At 47.0% G+C, this 16,463-nt stretch overlaps 1 protein-coding gene across 3 annotated transcripts; it reads right to left on the reverse strand.

The window, feature by feature from the left end:
• Positions 1 to 4: 4 nt before the first annotated feature.
• Positions 5 to 13,043, reverse strand: OVGP1 (oviductal glycoprotein 1). Of its 3 annotated transcripts, none has more exons than XM_086391787.1 (11): positions 12,930 to 13,043; positions 12,180 to 12,209; positions 11,595 to 11,799; positions 10,393 to 10,449; positions 9,416 to 9,581; positions 8,838 to 8,962; positions 6,948 to 7,056; positions 6,663 to 6,848; positions 4,989 to 5,105; positions 1,838 to 1,973; positions 5 to 859 (listed from the first exon to the last, which is right to left on the reverse strand). In XM_086391787.1, exons 1-11 carry the CDS (start codon positions 12,952 to 12,954, stop codon positions 393 to 395), a joined length of 1,623 nt encoding a protein of 540 aa, XP_086247913.1. In that variant the 5' UTR covers positions 12,955 to 13,043; the 3' UTR covers positions 5 to 392. The 3 variants fall into 3 exon arrangements, with proteins under 3 accessions (XP_086247913.1, XP_086247912.1, XP_086247914.1); XM_086391786.1 differs by having other exon boundaries at positions 11,559 to 11,799; XM_086391788.1 differs by lacking the exons at positions 12,180 to 12,209; positions 12,930 to 13,043 and having other exon boundaries at positions 10,393 to 10,562.
• Between the last annotated feature and the right edge of the window lie 3,420 nt (positions 13,044 to 16,463).

Here is a 16,463-nt window from a genome sequence, read left to right on the forward strand (position 1 = left end):
TCAGTTGGCTTCTTATGCTTTCAGTTTATTCAAGAGAGAAGAGATTAACTCATTATGACCTGGGGCCTGTTTGCCCCAAGAATGATGCATGAATGGCTGGGCACAGGCAGCTTCTGTCAGGGGACCAAGAAGAAAAGATAAGGGCTTCCCCCAGCTTCTGCCAAGAACAGACTTGGGATCCTTTATTCACAGCAGAGTCTTCCAAGTTTGTTTACAGAGAGGACTCATTGGAAGGGTTATCAAGTCGTCCAAAAAATAAGTCCATCAGTGGGAACAAAGGGGTTGTCAAAAGCAGGAGGAGTGTATCCTGGGGCCAGAGAGCAGCATCCACTTTTCAGCTTCTGTCTCAAGACCAAAGTAACCCACCAGCGGGTCAGGGTCCCCCTCAGAGGTCAAAGTCTCCTCTCCAGAGTCTCAGCCCTCCCATCAGGGGTGACTGTCATCTTTCCGGAGGGGGTGGTCACCTTCTCAGGGACTCCAGCCTTCCTTCCTGGGGGTGTGACCTTCTGTCCAGTCTGAAGGTGCACGGGACCCACAGCTATCCCTCCAGGGCTCACCGCCAGATGGCCCACAGTGGTGAGGGGCTTCTCTCCAGGGCTCTCAGTCTTTCCTTCTGGAGCAGCAGTGCGCCTTCCAAAGGATAGAGGGGTCCTTGTAGGGGTTGCAATCTCACCTTTGGGGGTTATAGTCATAGTTTCAGACTTTCTATGAGTCTCAGTGGCCACAGCCTCTCCTCCTGGGGGCAAAATGCCCAAACCAGTGGTCAAATCCCTGGTCATAGTTGGCATTTCAGGGCCAATTCTTGAAGAATTCACAGCAGTTGAGAACCAAAATTTTGGTGAAGGAGTTGAGCTGAACTCTAGAAGAAATCAACAGAAAAGTGTGAGACTCCTACCTCTTCCTTTCCATCCTGTCACTGGCAGAACTAGAGCTGCTCCAAGGATCAAGTACCAGCTCCCAAGCCAGAATAGGAGGATTTACGAACACATTCACTTGTGGATACAGATAAAGTCTCCGCACACAGAAGCCTGGCTCCCCTACTTCAATATATAAACATGATCCCAGGCACCCATGGACACTCAGTGGGGTTTGCCACATTTCTGTTGAGGGACCCCAAGCAGAAGTCTGCCAGTTCTCTAAGCTTAAGCCCTTGCTTTGACCTTTGCACCTTGAGCAAGACCTTACCCCGAAGCCTATTCCTAACCTGTGGAATCCACAGGAAGAATCCTTTTGTGTCCCCTTTTTGGGAAGCACAAAGTCCAGGCTGAGGGCAAGGAGGTTGCCCTAGAAAGCATGTTGTAAAGAATTAAGTTGGAGTCTCATTTCCACTTCTGACTAGCTGTATTATCTTTCTGAGCCACAAAATGAGGGTTATAGACTGTCTCCAAGGATGCTGCAGCTCTAGCATGTTAGGTTCCATCTCTGAACTGCCAGGGAAGTCTCTACTATCAAAGAAATATCAAAAAGAAACTTAATTTCTTTTTCTGGTGTTTGTTGCATGAAAGCAAGGAAAAGAAATACAGAAATAAACTGATATGTATTGAGTGTTAACCATGAGCCAGCATGCTTTCATTTCACATCTCATTTAGTTTGTATAATACTGACATGAGTATAAGGATTATTCCCATTTTGTAGATGGGAAAACAAAGCTCAGAGAGATCAAATGGAGCAAGCATCCAAACCAAGATTAGAAAGCAGACTGGCCTGGCCATCAAAGCTTATTCTCTTCCTTCACTGTTGTTCTGCCACAACAAAGCCTTTAGATCTTACAGAAGGGACCCACTCAGCGGCTGCTTGTGCAACTGCCAACCCCAGCTTCCAAGTCATAGCTACTCACCATCATTCACCAGGAGATTATTCAACGTGTGGACAAGGGGGAAAGGGCCAGTGCCGCAGAAATAGCCCCTGAAGTCATCCAGGTCCAATGTCCACACCATGGCCCCCCCAAAATGCTCTCTCTTTATGAAAAATGCCTGAAAAAAAGGAGTGGTCAGTCAACCTGCTGTTCTAACCATCCTCCAGACTGAGTACAATGGCAAAATCAGATGGACTCTCAGAAGGCAGTATAGCAGGATGGTTAGCCACATAGCCTGTCTTTGAATCTAGCTTCTATTGCTTATTAGCTATGGCATCTTGAAAAAAAGTTACATAAACTTTATGTGTCTTAGTTGCCTCCTGTGTAAAAAAAAAAAAATGTATAATAATACTTCCAACATTTTTAGGATCCAAAGAATTCCTACATGCACATGTTACAACATGGATGGAAGTGGAAGACATCATGCTAAGTGAAATAAGCCAGTTACAAAAGAACAAATACTAAGATTCCACACATAGAGGCTCTTAGAGTAGTCAGATTCATACAGACGGAAGGTAAAGTGGAGATTAAGAGGAGGTGTGTGAGGGAAGAGTGAGGAGCTATTCAATGTGTGTGGAGTTTCTATTTGGGAAGACAAGAAAGTTCTGGAGAGGGATAAGTGTGATAGTTACACAACAGCGTCAATGTACTTAATGCTATTGAACTGTAACAAAAAGTAAGTAAAATGGTGAATTTTATGTTATGTATATTTTCCCACAACTTGAAAAAAAAGTTTTTTTAATTCCCACATGTTAAATATTTGGAGCAATACTTTGCACATAGTAAATGTTCATAAATGTTAAGTACTGTCTGACTTCCCAAACTGCTAATTACCATTATCATCATAAATAGTAGATATTGCTTTATATTTTTAAAAAATCACCTCAACATACCTCATGCCAAAATGATGCTATAAAGGAGGAATAGAACAGATAATATCATATTCTTTTCACAGATAAGTAACACAGTCTTTTGTCCATGAGTTTTTAAATCACAGATATAACTAAAAGGCAGAGTTTAGACCCCAAACCAGGTTTTATTATTACTTTGCCAGCACTCTCTGTGCTAGCGGAAAAGACAGACTCATATGCAAACATCTGCATGACTTGGTAATACTTGGTCAAATCGGTTGGCTCCTTTCTGAGGTTTAATTTCCCCAAATGTAAAGACAGCAAAGCTTAATTATTAAGTTGAAACTGTGACGATTCTGAGATTTTATCCTACTTCTAAGCTAAACTGGGCTTCCAAAGTGCCACTAGTGGTAAAGACCCCTCCTGCCAACGCAGGAGACGTAAGAGACTTGGGTTTGATCCCTGGGTCGGGAAGATCCCCTGGAGGAGGAAATGGCAACCCATTCCAGTATTCTCACCTGGAGAATCCCATGGATAGAGGAGTCTGGCAGGCTACAGTTCATAGGTTCACAAAGAATCAGACATGACTGAAGCAACTTAGCATGCACGCATAGGCTAAATTAACCTGTTTTATATGTACATACACACACACACCCCAGATCTCCTGATCAAAAAAGTGACCATTTCTACTCACAGTAAAAAGTCAGATTAGCACCTGGAGTTTGCTCTCCATTCCCCAATTATCCAAAGAGTGATGTGAAGGCAACCAGACATTCACCTGCACGTGCAGCAGAGTCTGCCCCACAGGAGAAGAATCCCAGTTATGGCTCTCAAGCTGACACAGGAAGCAGGCACATCTTGCCCTTTTCCCCTCTAGAGAGACCGAGAGCTTGGCTCTGGACAATAAATAAGGCCTCTCCGGGAAGGAGATTTTACAATACATGCAGGTAAGGAGAGGACTCTGGGGGAGAGGGGAGGGGAAACTTTCTGTTTAATTATAGCTGGTCTGTTTGCTTTACTCAGAATGCCTGGACAGTGCTGGAACACTGAGAGATCCAGGGATTACTGCCTCCCAGTGATTACCTGCTACGTTTCTTTCAGCTGAGATTCTGTGATGAGAGCTCTTAATTATGCTCACACTGGGCTCACACCCACCTCTAGCTTGGTAAGGCTCTGTAACCGCCCCTCAAAGCAAGGCCACCCTGCACTGCTGGCTTCCGGCTTTCCCCAGCAATGGGGTCCACCACCCTCTCCTGTGTCCTATGGATCATATATTTAATTCCACCCAACTGGATAATTCCAGAGTCACTGACCTTTTTTGTGTCTTCTGTTTCCAAACCCACAGAGTTAGATCCTAGAAGCTGAAAGTCATGCTCTCTACCTCTCTCCCCACAGCAGGTCTCACCCAGGATTAGAGGAAGTCATAGTGTCTCTTCATGATAACTGCCATATTATCTTTGCTTTCTACCGCAAATGTTCCCCAAAGAACAACCAACACCAGTCACTTCCACATCACTTATGAGAGGAGACACTGTGACATCCCTCTACTAATAAGCCCCGACATCCAGGCAGTGACAGACTTCTGACAACTGCTCACTCATCAATGGCCTCTCCTCCCAAACTCCCTAGTCCAGACCCTTATCATCTTACACATGCACACCTGCAGTGCCACACAGATCACAGTAGGATCACAAGGGGATACACTGCAAACAGTTTCCAGGTTATTTCTAGGACCTGATGAATATTCAGGGTTGGAACTAAGAATTTCTACATCTATTAAATCTACATCTAATCTAGGTGATTCCAAGCCGAGGCAGGTTAGGGAAACACTGGAACATGTCTTTTCTGTTTTAATTCACTATTTAAAAAAAAAAAAAAAAACTTGCCAGGTTCAACATCATAGACCACTGTTGATACAGGGTGCAGTGGTGGTCACAATTACTAAAGTCTAAAGATTTCAAACTCACAAATCATATACCTGGCTCAGAAACCTGATTCTGCCTGAAAATGCATACAGGATGAAGGCCAAACACCTTCATCAGCATTCAAGTATCTCCATAAATTCTCCTTTTTAAAATAAGATGATTGGGGCAGGTTTGATTAGGAAGCTCCAGTTAGATCTGGTATGCCTAAAACTCATCTAAGATAGTCATTCTCACCTTCATTCTCCATGCAGTACACACACACCCATACACACACACACACACACACACACTACAGACAAGGGCCTCACGGAAGCCAGAGGAAAACTGTGCTGGAGCAAGAAAGGACCAAGGTCTCACCTTGTAACCGAAGCTGATGGCATCATCATAGCCAACCCACTCCTTCCCCTTGAAGGCATATGGGACATACTGATCATTAATCCAGCGCTTCTTCGCTCTCCGGACAAAGCAGCAAATCTGCCAGGAAGATCACCAGGGTAGTTCTGTGAAGTGCCATGGAGCAAAGCAACAGCAAGGAAAAAGAACCCAGGAATCCCTCACCAGGGGGTGACAGGAAGGCAGACCAAACAGGGGGTGTGGAAGCCACTCACAAAGGACCTCCTGTCTATTCCAAAAAATCCCTACTACTGCACATTCCTTCCATCACATCTGTGATATACACAAAAAGAACACTAAGGAGTGGGGGGTAGCCTTAAGAAAACAAACCAGGGTTAGGTAAAATCAATACCAAACTACTACAGGAACAAACTGTCCTTTGACCAAACCTGTTCCTTTCTCAAAGACTTTTTATGAATAAGTATCTCCTCTGTTCACTAAAACCAACATAAACTGCCCCATCTAGGCAGTTATCGAACTAACTTTAGAATCTATAATAACTGTAAAGGCCTAGAATGCAGGGAAAACTAGGTTATTATAATCAAGAAAGCATTGAGTGTGGTTTGGGTACCCAGCCCTGAGCTGAAGACCATACGCTACAAAGATGTAGACATGTTCAACTTGGGCTGTCAAAGTTAAGGTGTGGAAGTTTTTCCTTTGGGGGTGGGGGTGGTCATTAAAAGTTTATCAAAATCTCTTTCACGTAATGTCCTTCAAGAACACTCCCTCATCACTCATAACTATGCTTCACTGGATTAGCAGGGAAACATCTTCAGGAGCCAGGACAGAGCAGAAACTGGAGAGACACCAGCATCTCCACTACCACCACAAGCAAAGATACAGCTCGCCCTCTGGCGTCTGCTGTCCTCTGCCTAGAAGGTCCTTCCCACCCATCAGGATTCTGATTGTCCATCACAGCTCTGCACAGAATTCACCTAATCTAGATCCTACAGCCATGCAATCCATGCCTCTTACTATCTTCCCTCGTGTTTCACATTGCCCTGGGTCCATGGCTCTTTCCTCCACTAGAGCAAGCTTTGTTGAGATTAGGGGGTGGAATTGAGGTAGAGGAGAAAGAATCTGTCATGGGGGATGTCTTTGAATCATTTCAGAATAATCTACTAGTGAGAAGGAAGGAATCAGGGAGAAGAAACAATATTGAGAAAAAACAAGACTGGCCAAGAGTGGTTAATGACTGAAGCTGGGTGAAGGACATTTGGAAATCAGGGAATGAGAGGATGTTATACTATTCTTTTACTTTTGAAAATATTTGAACTTTTGGGGGAAAAAATATATATATATCTTGCAAATATTAATTATGTTTATTTAGGCCATATAGTAATTCAGGATTGACTTAAATATTATTTAAGAATCTTCTAAGGAGTGAAATATCTGTCCCCCTCCATTCAGACTTCACCCAGTCCCTCACCTCTTACAAAGGACTCAAATAACTTTCCCAAAAGAAAAGGGAGCATCCCAGAGACTGGATGTCCCTTACCACAGCAAACCACCTCCTTGTCCTATGTCTAACCTTCAGTCTTGCCTTGGTCCCTTGTCCCTGATTTGGCCCTGGGCTCGGGTCGGGGAGCCCTAACTCACAGACAGAGGTTCACAGACAGAGGTTCCCGTTCCCGTCACCTCATAATAAGCCAAGAAGCCAGCTTGTTTGGTGTACTTCCCTGGAGATGCTGGTCCCACAGCTTCTGCCCTCAGCTCATTCTGAGAGGCTTTGAGGAGGTGAAAAGTACGTCCATAGGTGGGGAGCCCCATGAGGAGCTTCTCAGGGGGGACCCCAAGCTGTCGCCAGTAATTCATGGCATATGCCTGCAGGGAGGAAGAACACAACCCCTCCTTGTTACCAAGAGCCACTGGCCTGGCTCAGGGGTGCATGTCTGGGCTGCCTGACAGCTTTCCTTTTCTTACCGAAGATTTGGGGTCTCCAGGCAGAGAGAACAGAGGGCTATTGTGTCCTGTGACCTTTTCCCAGCTTCCATGTAAGTCATAAGACAAGACACTGATGAAATCCAGGAGTCTGTAAGGGGCAAGAGGAGGTATGAAGATCATGCTAGCTAGACTTTCAGAGCACCAACTAGCTAACTAGCTGAATGTCGGCCACCCAACACCACTGCCGTCTCTGCCCACGGGGACTGCCCAAGCTGTGCCCTGCATGTGAGAGGCTGCCCTGGAACACACAGCCAGTGAGGGACAGCAGTGTGTCAGGACCTATGCCCTCCGGACAGTATGCAAGGGGTCAGACCAGGAAACAAAGGCGTCCTGGCTGATACAAGTGCAGCAGAGGTCTGTGTAAATAACACGTGTAATCAGACAGCATAAAAGTGCATCCATCTTTCTACCATTCCAGGAGCCACTGGAACCCACCTCTTCCAGAAAGCTTTCCAGATGGCGAGGTGCAGTTGAGCTTTATCAGGGCACAGTGTGGAGGTTAGCATGGATCATCTAATTTAATTTTAATTTAGCCAATGCCCTAAGTACCACAATTGTCTCTATTTTAAAATGAAGAAATTGAAGGACTTCCCTGGTGGTCAAGTGGTTAAGAATCTTCCTGCCAATGCAGGAGACATGGATTCAATCCCTGGTCTGGGAAGATTCCACGTGCCACAAGCCCATGCGCCACAACTACTGAAGCCCAAGCACCTAGGGCCCGTGTTTTGCAACAAGAGACACCCACTACAATGAGAAGCCTGTGCACTGAAATTAAGGTGTAGCCCCAGTCACCACAATTAGAGAAAAGCCTGCACACAGCAACAAAGACCCAGTGCAGCCACAAATAAACACATAAAATAAAGAAGTTAAAACTCAGACAGTTACCTAATTTGTCTAAGGTGACCCAGCTTGGTGAAGATGAACTCCCTCAATCCCACATGGCTCTACGACCAACACGAGGCAATTCACTCCACTGGGGTCCACCTTTCCTGCCTAACTGCTCTCCATTGAAACCACGCTCCCTAAATAAAATCACATTCAGAAACACCCCGCTTCACCTCTTGTGTTCTGCATCTAACTCAGATTTCTTATCTGTAAATACCTGATTCTTGAGCTTTGAGAAAATTAGTATAGAACTGGCATTTCCAGAAAGTTATGTGCTTTCTTGGGGCTTCCCAAGTGGTGTCAGTGGTAAAGAAACTGCCTGCCAGTGCAGGAGACATAAAAGACATGGGTTCGATCCCTGGGTCAGGAAGATCCCCTGGAGGAGAGTATGGCAACCCACTCCAGTATTATTGTCTGGAGAATCCTATGGACAGAGGAGCCTGGAAGGCTACATAGTCCATAGGGTTGCAAAGAGATGGACACGACTGAAGCGACTTAGCACGCATGAGAGTTCCTTGACTGATTTTGTGATTTTGGCATAAAGATCTCTGCTCTGAAAACAGGCCCTGACTTGGCATTCCTGTTTTTGTTTCAGAGGCAGTAGTTGGTAATTCACAAATGTCTCTGATGCCAGCCATCTGGCACTTGGTGTACATCCACAGGGGACTCCAGGAAAACAGAGGCCAGGCCCCTGGATTCACTCCTTGAGGCCCAGCTACGGGTAATGCAGATCTCTACCCAAGAGGATGCTGTGGTGTGGCCTGATGCTCCATCACTTCCCTCTGATCTCCTCAGGAAAGCCTGGGCTTTAGGGAATAATCCTTGTTCCCACCTACCCTCCTGCTAGGCCCACCTCCCACAGGTGTTCTCACAGCAAGGCAGGAAATCGAAGCTCCAAGACAGTGCTGGGCACCTCTGGGTTCTGAGCCCAAGATGCCTCCTTCCCTCCAATGCCCTCCCCTCAACAAAAGAGGACCCACTCACCTGCCCAGAAGGCGTGCTTCATATGCTTTCTGGACGACATGGGGGTCCCCAGAGACGGCAGCAGACAGCAGCAGCCTTGGACGCATGGTGAGCTGGGCCTCATTCTTGAAGGCCTGCAGGAGCTCCTGGGAAGAGAGAGGCAGATGAGAGAAATGGACAAAGCAGAGTCAAGTTGGGGAAAGCAGGAGTCATCCAGGAAACAATCTTCCACAATAACAGGGCCCCTGGAGCCAGAAGAGTCAGACACAGGCCCTGCCCACAGGTTCCCAAGAAAGGGGGACGTGAGCCAGGGTGGTAAGTCGCTGAGCAGAGGGCTGGCTGCAGGCCCAGGAGCAGAGTTCAGACAGCCTGCCTGAGGGAGTCCAGCAGATGCATGGAGAAAGTGTCACTCAGGCTGGAGGGCTGGGGCCAGGCCAGTGGTGATGGAGGGAAAGGCCTCCACAGGGCCCCTGCTCAGCAGCCTCTGTCCACACCACTTTCCTGTCCACCCCTGGTCTTAGGCTCCTCCTGTGCCCGGGGCCCAGACATGGTCAAAACAGAATCACTTCTGGATTCAGGATCTGCCAAGCCAACCTTACTTCAAGTAAGAAGACAAAGGTCCATCGGTCACGCGCAGGGCTGCCTCTGAGTCCAGGGTACAAGAAGAAGAGGTCCAGACCATCAAAGCCGTGTGTCCTCAGGAGGGCGATCACTGAACTGACGAACCTTTCCCGGTTGGAAAACGTGGACAGCATCGTGGTGAACCTGCAGGGGGACCAGGGCCGAGGCCAGGAGTGCTTTCTGCATAACCGTGCTCCCCCCAACCACTCTCCTCTTTGGTTCATATGTGACTGCGGAAAGGAAGGCAGAGCTTTGAAACTCTCAAACCCTCTTAAAGCTCTACCAAGTCCTGGACTTCACGCTCCAGGGAGGATTTACAAACCACCCCTGCCCCTGCCAGATGGAAACAACACTCAGCCCGGGGTGGAGACAGTGGTTCAGAACAGCTCTGCCTTTGAAAACCTGGTTACTCCTGCCCAAGCACTGACCCTCTGCCTATATAGATAAAGGGGAGGGAAAATAAGCCAAGGGCAAGTATTTCCATAAAGATATCTGAGCTAATGGGCCCATAAGGTGGCAGAGGGCCAGGCTCTGACCAGGGGTTCAAGAGTCTCTGCTCTTCTATTCACTTGCTGTTTGACTGTTTTCTATTTTTTGTAGTATTTTCTCTTCCATAGTGAAGACCCTATTGGAAAATCTTTAGTATAGTAAAACCGAACTTTAAGTAATTTGGAGCTAGTCCTACATGCAATGATTAACCAGATTCAGACTTAGGCATGCCTGGTTCCATTACCTGATCATCACCCCAGCTGGTCATCTCACAGGGACACCTGGGTGAAATATGGTAAGTTCCCTAAGCTCTCACTTGTGGTTTTTTTCCTACAAATTTGGAATGCAAACAGCCACTTTAATCCTTTCCCCTATCAAGCATGAGATAATGAGTAAAGCTGGCCTGCTCCCCACCCCCATCACCATACCCCAACCCCAGAGAGAAGACCTAATAGCACAGACTCACCTCACGGTGCCAAAGTTCCACCCCCCGATGGACAGCAGCGTTTTCAGCCCTCTGTTCCTGTGAGGGGGGACAGCGTCGGTGAGTGGGTTCTCATTCAGTCATTTGGGGAACAGTGGGAAGTAGTGGGGATGGGAGGAGGGAGAGGGAAAGGGGGCAGCAGGTGGAGTAACCTAAGGGAGAAAGGAGTGGAGCCCAAGATGGGGAAGAAGGATAAAAGAGACAGCAACCAGTCCACATATACATCATCACACCCAGGATCCCAGGCTGTCTAAGCCCCCCAAACGCCCCACTCCCATGACATTCCCAGAAAAAGGAAAAGAAAAAGCAGCCTAAATTTTCTCTTCACTCACTTTCTTGGTCAACAAACGTTTATTGAACAATTAATACGGGCCTCTGACTGCTTTGGGCCTCTCTGGTAGCTCAAATGGTAAACAGTCTGCCTGCAGTGTGGGAGACCCAGGTTCGATTCCTGGGTCGGGAAGATCCCCTGATGAAGGAAATGGCAACCCATTCCGGTATTCTTGCTGGGAAAATCCCATGGACAGAGGAACCTGACAGGCCTCAGTCCATGGGGTCGCAAAGAGTCAGACACAACTGAGCGACTTCACTTTCACTTTCCAACTGCTTTAGGTGCTTGAAACACAGCAGTGAACAGACGGACAAGCTCCCTGCTCTCCTCTCCAGAGGCTGTGCTCTAGTGACATGGATTTTCTCCACTGTTCTACAACCAAGCACACAGCGACAGAGTCCTGGGGAGAGAACACTGAGCACCAGCTCTCTGCTGGGCGCTGACCCAGCCACTGGTGTACAAAGACCATAGACACCAGCCCTTCCCTTGGGGTTCATTTGCAGGTGACAAATGATAATGAAACACTAGCACTTGTGAAGCTTTTGTGATATGCAGCTCTCTCCGAAGCATTTGAAAATAGAATCCTGAGCACTGGGCTTGAAGGGTGAGTTGGGGTGCAAGGCAGAGAAGAGAGAGGAGCATATCCTAGGCAGGGGCACAGCAGCCACAAGGGCAGGGAGGCAGGACGAGCTCAAAGTGCTGATCAACGGGGAACTCCCAGAGCAGGGACACTACAGAGAGCCCTTGACAGAAGGAGGGACCCAAGGATCAGAGGAAAGGTGACGACTAACAGAAGAAAAGACTTACTCCTCTTTACCTATAAAATACAGCCCCACAGACACAGTGAACACACCTCTCCTTGAGCTTGTTGAACTCTGGGTAGAGGATTTTCTCATCCTGGGGATCCTTAGGAACAATCTGATTGTTGCTCATCGAGGCAAAGGCAAATACCAGGTGGGTGCAGAGAAACGGGTCCAGATCCCGAGGCAGGATCGAGGCAGGGCCGGGCCGACTGAATGCCCAGTTGGTGAAATAACACACCAGCTTGTGGGCAGCACCTGGCAGGGTACAGCAGGCATTATTGGTAGAAACCAAGTGGGGATGGAGCTCAGCATCCACAGCGGCATGGACACTTCTCTAGAGGCCAGTCCACTGTAACCCCCACCAAACACATCCCCCCAAAGCTACACTGTGGGGAGGTCCATCCCCCACTGTTGGCATCCCCCGGGGAAAGAACGCCTCATGAAACCCTGGTCAGAATGGATCCAAGAGTATGGATCCTGGCAGAGAAGACCCAACAGTGACTGAGAATTTGCTGCTGAGCTGCACTGGGTCAATGATCCCCAACGCAGAGCCAGGGTGGGCACAGAAGACACTGGACTTGGAGCAGTTCTCAGTGGACACTCTCCCTGGCTCTGGAGAGGACCAGTTTCCTCACCATCATGGTGTTTCAGCACAAGGAGCAGCCCTGCAGGAGACAAAGGAAGAAACACATGCAGATTCACGGGTACACCCAGAGTGACACACCTCAGCTCACCCTCCAGCTCCCACAAATGCAGATACACACACCCCTCCCTCTTCTCTACACTGAGTGGGTGAAGCCAGATCTATCTAAGCTCCTTTCCACTCCAATATACTCTACGTGTAGACACACAGGCTTTGCATAGGGACAACCATGACACTGAAAGTCCCAGCAAGGTTCAGACCTGTGGTTCTCAACCCTGAAAGTGTTAGTCACTCAGTCGTGTCCAAATCTTTGTGACCCCATGGACTGTAGCCCACCAGGTCCTCTGCCCATGGAATTCTTCAGGTAAGAATACTCGAGTGGGTAGCCATTCCCTTCTTCAGGGGATCTTTCTCATTCAGGGATTGATTTCAAGTCTCCTGCATTACAGGCAGATTTTTTACTGTCTGGGCCATCAGGGAAGTTCTCAACCCTGGATGCTAATTTAAAAGTAGTGATATCCTGGTTCCTCCCTCAGAGATTCTGATTAATTGGTCAAAGGTGAGAAAGGTTGAGACCCACTGTTCTGATCACTTCTCCTTTCACTGTGTCCTATCCACCTCTACCTAATCCAGGCCCCCAAGTCCCAGGATGCTCCTTGGGTACCAGTGAGACAACAAGCTTATGAAGCCCAGCACCTCCTGATCTAAGAGACATTGAGGGGCTGGGACCCACCACACTCACCAACACACAGCAGCAGCTTCCCCATCTCTGTGGTCTGACAGCTGCAGGCCTAGGGCTGGAGCCCCTTTATATGAGATTCCCCAGGTACAACCGTGGGACAGCGCTGAGACAGCCCAGCCACACACACACAAAACCAGTGATTAATAGGCAGCTGCCCAGAGTCACAGTGACCCCAGCATCTCCTGTTGTCCCGCCCAGCAGAGCCATAGTTCTCAGATCCAACAAAGGCACAACTCCCTCTGACACTGGCATAGACGGGGTGTCCACCACCAGCCCTGGTGAGGGCAGGGCAGCGCTCAGCCCCTCTTCCTGTAATTCAGCCCCACATGGACTGAGTATGAGGAAGAAACACTGAAGGGCAGCAGGAATCCTACTGTTACGAGATTAGTGATTTGGAGGGTTGCATAGTGTAATGTTAAAAAGTCTCAGCTATGGACTCTGCCAGGTCAAAGTTTGAATCCCACTGTCAAAAAGCGTAAGTTCTAGCATCTTGAGCAGTTAGTCAGCTCTTTGAGCTTTAGCTTCCACACTTGTAAAATGGAGGTAACACCTGATCTCACCTCATAGGGTTTTATACGATTTAAAGAGATAAAACTGTATGAAGAACTGTGACTTCAGTGCTTTGCATATATGAGGACTCAGTGAATGGCAGCAGTTATTAGAGATGGCATAAGAGTTTGCCCCCAGAGCAGGGTTCTCAAACTCAAATGCTGACAGGCAGGTAATGTAAATCAGTGAAGTGGACACAATAGTTCACTCTCCAGTGGATTCGAAGAAAAATAGTCCAAGTCTAGTAACACACTTCAGCTAACATGAAGCCTCTCCGTTGGGAAACATCAGAGATTAGCATGAACAGCCACTAACTTTTGCCTTGCAGTGAAACAGAACCAATTGGAGGATTCTTCAATTTCTAAAGAGAAGACACAAATCTGAGTTTTGTATGAGCCAGTATATGAGCCGATGATGACACTGTCATGAGAGGGGTCATGAACCTAAGGAGTAAATGGAATGCAATTCTGGACACCTAAGAGCCAATCTTTTTAAAATATTAAGGATAAATAAAATAGGTATATAAACCAATGATTTCATGATCCACCAGTTTACTTTTCTGCTAAAAAGGTTCTAACCATGAGTAGGTCCCATATTTCAGTGTCTGAACTCAATCACAAGGACCAAATATTGAATGTTCTCAGTGTATCCACTACGTTTATCCTCTCAGAGACTCAGACTACTGCTCACCTAATCACATGCCACTGAGGGATTAACTAGATGTCAATAAATAAAACACTGCAAAGTAACAATGGCTAGTGGTTGAATTCACTTCCTTTCCAGTATGAAGACCAGGGAAGTTTAATTTGTATCAGCAGGTTGCTTGGTTGCTGTTCAACTGCCCAGTCACGTCTGACTCTTTGCGATCCCATGGACTGCAGCGTGCCAGTCCTCCCTGTCCCTCACCATCTCCTGAAGTGGCCCGAGTTCATGTTCACGTTCTAGGAACTCTCAGGAGTCTTCTCCAGCACCACAGTGCAAAGGCCTCCATTTTTTGGTGCTCCAGCTCTCAAAATGGTACATGACCACTGGGAAGATCACTGCCTTGACTATATGGACCTTTGTTGGCAGAGTAATGCCTCTGCTTTTCAAAACACTGTCTAGGTTTGTCATAGCTTTCCTTTCCTGCCAAGAACCAAATGTCTTCTGATTTCATAGCTGCAGTCACCTTCTGCAGGGATTTTAGAGCCCAAGAAGAGGTAATCTGTCACTCAGGTCACTTCAGTTGCTCAGTCATATCCAACTCTTTGCGACTCCATGGACTGCAGAACACCAGGCTTCCCTGTCCTTCACTAACTCATGGAGCGTGCACAAACTCATGTCCATCAAGTTGGTGATGCCATCCAACCATCTCAGGCTCTGTCATCCCCTTCTCCTGCCTTCAATATTTTCCAGCATCAGGGTCTTTTCTAATGAGTCAGTTCTTCTCATCAGGTGGCCAAAGTATTAAAGCTGAAGCTTCAGCATCAGTCCTTCCAATGAATATTCAATCCTTTAGGATTGACTGGTTTGATCTGTCACTGCTTCCAGCTTCCCCCCTCTATTTGCCATGAAGTAATGGGGCCAGAAATACATCTATTTCTGCTTTATTGACTACGGCAAAGCCTTTGACTATGTGGATCACAATAAACTGTGGAAAATTCTTCAAGAGATGGGAATACCAGATCACTTGACCTGCCTCTTCAGAAATCTGTATGCAGGTCAGGAAGCAACAGTTAGATCTGGACATGGAACAACAGGCTAGTTCCAAATAGGAAAAGGAGTACATCAAGGCTGTATATTGTCACCCTGCTTATTTAACTTATATGCAGAGTACATCATGAGAAGCACTGGGCTGGAGGGAGCACAAGCTGGAATCAAGATTGCCCGGAATAACATCAATAACCTCAGATATGCAGATGACACCACCCTTATGGCAGAAAGTGAAGAAGAACTAAAGAGCCTCTTGATGAAAGTGAAACAGGAGAGTGAAAAAGTTGGCTTAAAATTCAACATTCAGAAAACTAAGATCACAGCATCCAGTCCCATCACTTCATGGCAAATAGATGGGGAAACAGTGGCTGATTTTATTTTGGGGGGCTCAAAAATCACTGCAGATGGTGATTGCAGCCATGAAATTAAAAGATGATTACTTCTTGGAAGGAAAGTTATGACCAACCTAGATAGCATATTAAAAAGCAAAGACATTACTTTTCTAACAAAGGTCCATCTAGCCAATGCTATGGTTTTTCCAGGAGTCATGTATGGATGTGAGAGTTGGACTATAAAGAAAGATGGGTGCTGAAGAATTGATGCTTTTGAACTGTGGTGTTGGAGAAGACTCTTGAGAGTCCCTTGGACTGCAAGGAGATCCAACCAGTCCATCCTAAAGGAGCTCAGTCCTGGGTGTTCATTGGAAGGACTGATACTGAAGCTGAAACTCCAATACTTTGGCCACCTCACGCGAAGAGCGGACTCATTTGAAAAGACCCTGCTGCTGGGAAAGATTGAAGGCAGGAGGAGAAGGGGATGTCAGAGGATGAGATGGTTGGATGGCATCACCGACTCAATGGACATGAGTTTGGGTAAACTCCGGGAGTTGGTGATGGACAGGGAGGCCTGGTGTACTGTGGTCCACGGGGTCACAAAGAGTCGGACACGACTGAGTGACTGAACTGAACTGAATAGGGCCAGATGTTATGATCTTAGTTTTTATTAATATTTAGTTTTAAGCTGGCTCTTTCACTCTCCTCCTTTACCCTCATCAAGAGGCTCTTCAGTTCCTCTTTGCTTTCTGCCATTAGAGTGGCATTATCCACACATTTGAGGTTATTGATGTTTGTCCCACCTATCTTGATTCCAGCTTGTAACTCATCCAGCCTGGCATTTCTCATGATGTGCTCAGTGTATAGATTAAACAAACACAGTGACAACAGACAGCTCTGTTGTGCTCCTTTCTCAATCTTGAACCAATCAGTTTTTCCGTACAGGGTTCTGACTGTTGCT

Source organism: Bos grunniens, chromosome 3 (assembly GCF_055505025.1).
Source record: "Bos grunniens cultivar Pamir isolate PY7600 chromosome 3, Bosgru_T2T1.0, whole genome shotgun sequence".
NCBI lineage: Eukaryota > Metazoa > Chordata > Mammalia > Artiodactyla > Bovidae > Bos > Bos grunniens.

Excerpts from the sequence above, each read along its gene's own strand:
- OVGP1 (XM_086391786.1), bottom strand. The coding sequence starts at position 12,954 with ATGGGGAAGCTGCTGCTGTGTGTTG. Across the intron at positions 7,057-8,837 it reads GAAGCACGCCTTCTGGGCAG|ACTCCTGGATTTCATCAGTG; the intron begins GTGAGTGGGTCC and ends TGCCCCTTACAG. Across the intron at positions 1,974-4,988 it reads CCATCAGCTTCGGTTACAAG|GCATTTTTCATAAAGAGAGA; the intron begins GTGAGACCTTGG and ends CCTTTTTTTCAG.